The sequence below is a fragment of the Cebidichthys violaceus genome, unplaced genomic scaffold (genome assembly GCF_023349555.1).
Source record: "Cebidichthys violaceus isolate CVI_PGR_0920_01 unplaced genomic scaffold, fCebVio1.0.p SCAF_1, whole genome shotgun sequence".
Classification (NCBI taxonomy): Eukaryota; Metazoa; Chordata; class Actinopteri; order Perciformes; family Stichaeidae; genus Cebidichthys; species Cebidichthys violaceus.
In genome coordinates, this window is record NW_027176262.1 from 3,397,169 (window position 1) to 3,405,087 (window position 7,919).

At 47.5% G+C, this 7,919-nt stretch overlaps 1 protein-coding gene across 1 annotated transcript; it reads right to left on the reverse strand.

The window, feature by feature from the left end:
- Nucleotides 1-6,537: 6,537 nt before the first annotated feature.
- On the reverse strand, nt 6,538-7,663 carry lpar5b (lysophosphatidic acid receptor 5b). Its single transcript, XM_068710352.1, has one exon. It carries the CDS (start codon nt 7,511-7,513, stop codon nt 6,632-6,634), a length of 882 nt encoding a protein of 293 aa, XP_068566453.1. The 5' UTR covers nt 7,514-7,663; the 3' UTR covers nt 6,538-6,631.
- Between the last annotated feature and the right edge of the window lie 256 nt (nt 7,664-7,919).

The following is a 7,919-nucleotide window of genomic DNA, read 5'->3' on the forward strand; positions in this document are numbered from 1 at the left end:
TGTGTGTGTGTGTGTGTGCAGAAGGGTTTTGGGTTGGGTTTTTTTCCCCACTTGGTGCCGGGCAGTAGGATTAATAATAACTTTTTCAATTTTCCTGAGTAGACTATCTCAAAGGAACTTTTCTCTTGGACTATCTCCGCTGGTTTAGGATTATTCCGGGAGGCAGAGAAAATATTGCCAGCGTTATCTAGAGGGAGAGGAAAAAATAATAATACAAACAGATGACAATGCAACAGATTTGAATCCACACCGTCCAGTGATGAAATTAAATTCGGTCTTCTTTTCACCGAGAAACGAATAAAGCGGTTTACAGCCGACAAAAAAAAAGCTTTCAGAGAAACCACAGCAGTGGCGCCAGGGCCCTCGAGGGGCCTCAACATTTAAGTTATCACTACTTTAATATCATCATCTATCATGCACACATACGATACTACATACAAAACAAATGAAAATATAGGTCCATTTTAATATTTCCTTCTGTGTGACATCACATATTTAAGGACATAAAGGCTAATACATTCCTCAAGGCTTTGCTGCACGGCCGCAGATCTCCTCCAAATTGCCGCCATTAATCAACGAAAAACAAATATGGCAACACGGAAAAGCCGCGTGCGAAACACCAACTCTTTTCTCCCAAGCAAGGCGAGTCATCTGAGGGGGGGGGGGGGGGGGGCTCGGGCGGTACCAGGTCGTGTTCCGAGTAACGAGACCTTCCGGATCAGTGACCGAGCTGCAACGCAGGAAACACGTATACGACCGCATTTCATCGAGGCCGTTCTCAAAATTAGAACCTGCTGCAAATGGACAATTTTGACGCACATTGTGCCCACCAGGCCACCACATCCGCCCACCCTGGGAGTAGTGAATGGAAAGCTATAATGCTAATGTAATATCACACTGCGTCCGGCTGTCTGCTCAGAGTCCAGAGAATAAAATCTAAAGCAAAAAAGTTGCTCTCACACTGTGTGTGTGTGTGTGTGTGTGTGTGTGTGTGTGTGTGTGTGTGAGGCAATCTACCCTGGCTGAGTGGTTTTAATGTGCCGTTCTATTTGTCTCCTGTAAGTATTTCACCTTTGGGAAATATCGGTGACATACATTACCGGCAGCCATTTGCTGTTTAGGTTGCTAAATGGTGATGGAAACAATAAGAACAAGATGAGGATATTAGCTCCAAAATTGATGACGAGTACAGCGTCGGGTAATAAATATATATGATGTGGTGCGAGGGCCCCCCCTCCCCCCCCTCCCCGAAACAACTAAAGGATTTAAATAAGACGCTTTTTAATAAAGTTACACCGACTCCGCCGGAAAAAACGTTGTGAATTCTTTCGGCGCCGTACGGAAGGCGATTTTGGATTTTCCGATCGATTTCTATTCTTGAAGCAACATCTGGAAGCCGCTTTGGGACTCATTCCAAATCCATTTACGATGCTCTGCAGCAGAGCAGCCCTAATGAGTCTTCCCTCGGTGCACCTGGCTGACATTTCCCATATCGGGGGGCACCTATTAGCTTTTGTCACTATAAGCAGACTCACAGCCAGCCTCGTGAGTCGTGTGATGCATTCCGGGGGCCACTTCTGCAGAGATTTATGAGTTACAGATAATGCAGCGGCCTCATCGAACCCAGAATACTCCGTGATCAATAAAACACGTACACGGACGTTCCCAGACACAAAGTGGTCGTCCGTGCGGTCCTTTCACGAAATACCAATACCATAGCTCAAAGATCATGTTCCTGTCTCGCCATTGTTACGCTGTGCAGAAATATGGAAGTCCATTTCTACATTTATCTTTCAGCCTGAGGGGGGAGGGAGGGTAGAAGAGGGAATACGTCCACACCAAAGAATGCTGTTGCAGAGAGACACACACACACACACACACACTTCGGTGGGGTTTTTTTGTTTTTTTTTTCCTGGGTGGAGGATCCCTCTGTGCACAGCAAGTGCGACAGATAGAAAAGCACACTCATGCATCTTAATTTGATCATTTACCGCACGCATGGAGAGAATAGAGAAGCCATCTTCTCTCGGTCGCCGAGGCCGTCGGTGCTGGTGTGCATGTTATCAGGGTGTGTTCTCACAGAGAAGTGCGAGCTTTGTATATATATATATAAATATATTATGTGCATGTGTTTACAATAAAAATCAAAATGGTTTTCTCTCAGGAGGAATAGATTTAGACTTGAGATTGTAGAGCAGCAGGTCAAAAAATCCAGGTGGCCGTCGTCTGCTGCTGCTGCTGCTGCTGTTCCCGCTGTCCTCCTTCCTCCTTCCTGCTCCTGGACACGGGACGAGCTGCTGGGCCTCATCTCGTGTCCTCGAGCGATCAACCGTCCTCCCTCTCTTATCTGTCCCTCAACCGAGAGGTCATTTTATCTCGACTAATCGACCTCCCGTGTTTCAACCCCGCATCTCCTCGCCCTCCTCTCCCTCCCTCTCTCCCTTCCTGCTGATGCCTCCATCTTTCTCCTCATACAGAGTAGAGCATAATCACTCTACTGTCACTTAATTCAGATCTCTCCATCCACCCCTCTCCGGTTAGTGTGTGTGTGTGTGTGTGTGTGTGTGTGTGTGTGTGTGTGTGTGTGTGTGTGTGTGTGTGTGTGTGTGTGTGTGTGTGTGTGTGTGTGTGTGTGTGCGGCGCCTCCGCATACTCCCACTGACAGCTGGGCCGGTACGTATAGGGGGAGGGATGATGAGAAGAGGTGGAGGAAAGGCAAAGAGATAGACCAATCCTCCACCTGCCCCCCCCCCCCCCCCCTCCCCCTCTCGCCGGCTCTTTCTGAGGAAGTGGCGGCAGTGGCGGCGGTGGCGGCAGTGGCAGCGGTGGCAGCAGTGGCGGCGGTGGCAGCGGTGGCGCTTTGATGGCGCCCGCATCGTGGTCTGAAGCTGCCTCACCGGCAGGAAGTGGGCCAGAAGTGGTCATCTGCTCAAAGCCTCGCACATCTCTCACTCCCATTACTGGAAAAACAAAAGTAAAGTAAAGGCTAGTTCCTCTCCAGTGTGACAATGGAAATTCACGTTTAAAAGCTTTTTTTGTCGTACCGATTTCTGGCTTTACTCAATAAGTTCTTTAGGAGGACCGCACCACTGATTTAGCAGTTATTACTGCAGAGCACGCGGTACTAACTTCCACCCCTCCAGGCATCTATTGTGTTCCCTTCATATGCACAATAGGACCATATAAAAGGCTGAATCTCTAAACTCGCTGAAATTGAGAAATCCATCAGAAACAAAGTGAGATTGCCAAAGCTAGTTGTTATGACATACCGTTATGTTTTCAAGTCATTATTTTTGGGAGAAAAAAAATTAAAAAAATAGTGAAAACCGCAGGATTACAGCCTGTAAGAAACAACCATCTCAGCAAAACATTACTAGTTATGTAATTAATGTCGTTAATTAAAGAAAATGATTAAACCAAACATAAAACTACATGATTAAATGTAACTTTCCTTAAATAATATTGTGTAAAATGCAAATAAACAGACGTCTCTCTCTCTCTCTGTGTGTGTGTGTGTGTGTGTGTGTGTGTGTGTGTGTGTGTGTGTGTGTGTGTGTGTGTGTGTGTGTGTGTGTGTGTGTGTGTGTGTGTGTGTGTGTGTGTGTGTGTGTATTGATCTCCTCTGGTGTTTGTGAGTTAAACTTACCACTGCAGTGAATTAGTGTTGCTTTCATTTTTAATAAAAGTAGTTTTCAGCCGTTGCCTTTGTGAGTAATAAATCATTTGGTTTATTCATCCGTTGCCCACGATTCTTTTTCCCGGGTTTATTCATCACCGTTACCTCACCGGGGAACGGAACACTGGACCACAGGTGGTCAGTAGGATTACACACAACTCAAGCACGATTTTCCATTTCCCTACATTACATCTGTATGGAATTTTGACATTTTGAAATCAGCCTGAAACCGATCACAGCTTATCTTTAGGTTCGACGTGCGGTTCAGGCCTCTGACATCATCAGTCCGATTGTAGCGACCGCCCAATCAGATGGGTTTTGTTTCCTGACTCCTTTATTTAACAGTCAGCGTTGTTCTCATACGTCTGAATCATCAAGCTGTTTGAACCCAAAATCACACGCTGCAGTTTCTCTCATCAGTTCTTTTGCCTTTCTGGATAAAAAAATTAATTAAAAAAAGCAAAAGTGCCGTCCAGTGATGACAGTATTTCAACTGCACCGTCACACTGAACAGAAAAGGCTTAACGTTTTAACTGCACATGTCCATCTGCTGGAATGATCTTTGTCTTCTTCACACTCTGGAGGACTGTTGTTCCTCCGCTCTTTGTTGTCTCCTCTGTCCATTCAAGAGCTCGGCTTTTTTTGTTTTTTGTTTGTGGTCCTCTTTGCTCTACTTTTGGCTCTTTGCACTGCCAGACTCTCCACAGTCACCAAAGCTTGCTGTTGTCTTTGAAGAGCAGTCCTCCTCTGGTCCAAGGCAGACTTGGCTGCAGCTCAACAGGCTTGTTAGTCGGTCTTGGCAGCGATGCTTGCAGACCTGAATGTACCTGTTTCGGCTTTTTCTTTGCCTTTTTTTGTTTGTTTGTGTATGCTAGGGAAAAGAGGAAAGAGAGAATATATGTCTGTGTGTCTGTGTGTGTGTGTGTGTGTGTGTGTGTGTGTGTGTTTCCTCTTTTTCTACCTCGGGGTTTGAGGGTCAGCTGACCGTGACCGGCTGCAGCAGACACATTCACACCACAAGCCAGAACCCTTCCCAGTCCCTCCAGATCTGGGATATCAGTCACTTACAGACAGAGAGCTCTAAACAAACATGAGCTCGACCTTGACACACACACACACACACACACACACACACACACACACACACACACACACACACACACACACACACACACACACACACACACACACACACACACACAAGGTAATACAGAGGCAGAGTAATCCGAACAAACACACACATGGAATAGCTGCACGTAGACGGCTTGGTTCTAAAAGCTTTTTTTTTTTCCCCCCCATGAACACAAATCAAGCCAATTTCAACCCGCGCACAAAAACAATCCGCTCCGCTCTGAATGAAGGCCGTCAAACACGTCGGCTGTTTTCGGCGTCGGGCGGCGAAATGGCAGCGAAAATTAAATTTGACTTCGCGGCCTCTGCAGAGTAAGGACAAGACTGAGCAAACAGTGCTGTGGTGTGTTATGGCTAAACAGCAACACAGTGAGGTGAGGCTGAATAAAGTAACGGCTGGTTCAGCCTCTCGACATTGGACTTCCTCCAGCAGAGGTCACATTAAACATATATGGAGCAGCTCGCTGGTCTCCCAATTTATCACGGGTCACGAAAGAGCAAGATCCGGCCGCCGGCAGCAGCAGCCCTGCTGATCACCTGACTTTATTTAGGAGGCACAGCGTTTAACATGCAAATAAGCTCTTTTTATTTAAAATGTTGTCGCTCGCTCGCTCGCTAAATGGAGAGCGTGTGAAAGTGAACGTTCAGACCGCAGATCAGAGTTGAAGCAGCAGTCCCAGGATGAAGAAGTGGTTTCTGTGGTTTTGCTCGTGTTTCATATCTATGGCCTACATCAGAAACACATAAATAAGAAGATGTGCATGAGGGCAGAGCTCATGCGGTTATGCTTCATTGAAGTGGAGGGGGTTTTACCTGATGTCCTAATTGTCAACAGCAAAAAAAAAACCTGCGTCCAGATGTTTCAAATCTAGATCCTTTTTTGGATCAATTTCCCACAGATGCTCCTCCATTTGGCAAAAGCTTATAAGACTTGAGAGCCGCTGGCTCCCGAACTGAGACAACACAAACGCCGCATCGCAGGATTTATAACCAAAGACACGCGAGACGGCGCCAAATGATGCTGCAAGTAATCAAAAGAAGAGATAACAAGGATGAAGGAGGATTATGTCCCAACCCTGGACTGAAAGTGTTCCATAACACATACATCCTTTAGCCTGGCTTTTATCATGAGTGGGTTTTTTAATTAATAATGAACAGACTTTCGGTGTCTTTGTTCATGTCGATTCCTGATCGTTTCCTCCGATTGTAACGGAAACAACAGTGACCGTAATGAGGGACCAACCGCAGCGGTCATTTGTGTCGGATGGAAAACCGATCCCTCCAGCTGAGATTGTAACCGGAAAGGAAATGCGACTGAATAATTGTGAGTCGTTTTGGAATATATCTGAAATCTATTGAATGCATTTTGTCCAGATCAATAAACTGGGAACTGAAAAAAAAAAAAAAAGAAGAAATATAGTAGCTTCATGTGTGTAGCTTTTCCTGTTCACGGATGCGAAACAACAGATGCGTGTCAAACATGCAGTGTGTGTGTGTGTGTGTGTGTGTGTGTGTGTGTGTGTGTGTGTGTGTGTGTGTGTGTGTGTGTGTGTGTGGGGGGGGGGGCAACCACTGGAAGTCAGTTGTACGTGTTTCAGGTCATCCAGCATCGCTCTGTGGTCGGGTGCATCAATAAATAGACTGTTATAATGTAAAAAGTGAGAATTTTATTTAAGAAATAAACAGAAATTGAGTTTTTTCACCTTGTGACCTTTATGTCACTACCACACACACACACACACACACACACACACACACACACACACACACACACACACACACACACACACACACACACACACACACACACACACACACACACACCTAACCGACTACTCTTGTAACAGAAGTATCCGCTTCCTCTTTTCTCTTCCAGAAGCCGTCAAAAGAGAAGAAATACAAGAGAGGGTCCAGACAGCAGTTCACGCTGGCGAGACATATCAGCGGCGTGAGGGAGCTTTTAACGAACACGGCCAGAGACACGGGCAAGAAAAACACGGCGAACATCATCAGGTTCATGGCGAAAATCAACATGACGTTCACCTTGTTATTGACCCTGGCCGAGTCGTTCAGACGCGTGCGTAGAGTCAACGACACCAGAACGGTGGACACGATGTTCACCGCCAGCATGGCGAGCACCAACACGGGCTGAACGTAAGCCAGCGCTGGGATTCCAGGACGCCGGTGACGAAATTCAAAGCAGGTGGACTCATTGTACTGGTCTAAGAATCTCGAGAAGTCCACGCTCTCCGGGACGTTCACCACCACCACCAAGAGCCAGGCGAGCGCCACGGCCTTCCAGGCGTTGGACGCGGTCCGGAGATGCCGCGACCTCAGAGGGTAGACCACCGCCAGCAGCCGGTCCGCGCTGATGAAGGTGATGAAGATGGAGCTGGTGCGGATGTTGTTGCGGAAGAGCATCGTGACGCAGACGCACGCGATGCTGCCCAGAGGCCAGGCTCCCGTGGCGTAGAAGTAGACCCTCATGGACAAGGTGACGACGAGCAGCAGGTCAGAGACGGCCAGGTTGACCATGAAGATGGCGCTGGGGGACTTGAGGTTGTGGCGGCTCAACAGGATCCACAGCGAGGCGGCGTTGAGAGGCAGGCCCACCGTCATCACGGACCCGAACGCCAGAGCGTACCCGGCGCTCCTCATGTCCCGCTCCGTTCCATCCTCCAAAGTACCGTTGAGCATGTTTCTCATTTTCTGCGAGAGACGCACGAGTGCAGGCGCAGCGACACACGATCACCCCGCCTCCCCGCCTCCCCGCCAATCGCATCGAAGCGCGATCAGCTTGAAGGAAAAAAGGAAAAAAAGAAAAAAAGAAAAAAAAGGGCTGCTCGCCACACGTTGAACTGAGAGCGTCGAGAAACAGGAAACAACTCTAACGAGGGTTGAAGCAGTGTGCTGCTCGAGTGAAACGGAGAGAGTGTGTGTGTGGGAGGTTTAAAGTCACGGAAAAGAAGCTTCCTGGAAAGAAGAAAAAAAAAAACCACAACCTGCGTGTACTGGATTCACAAGACGGTTGTTTTTTTTGACTCGAGGGTTACACGGAGCGGTTCCGTTCAGGAGGTCTGCTGTATTAACACACCGTCTGCACTGCACTAGA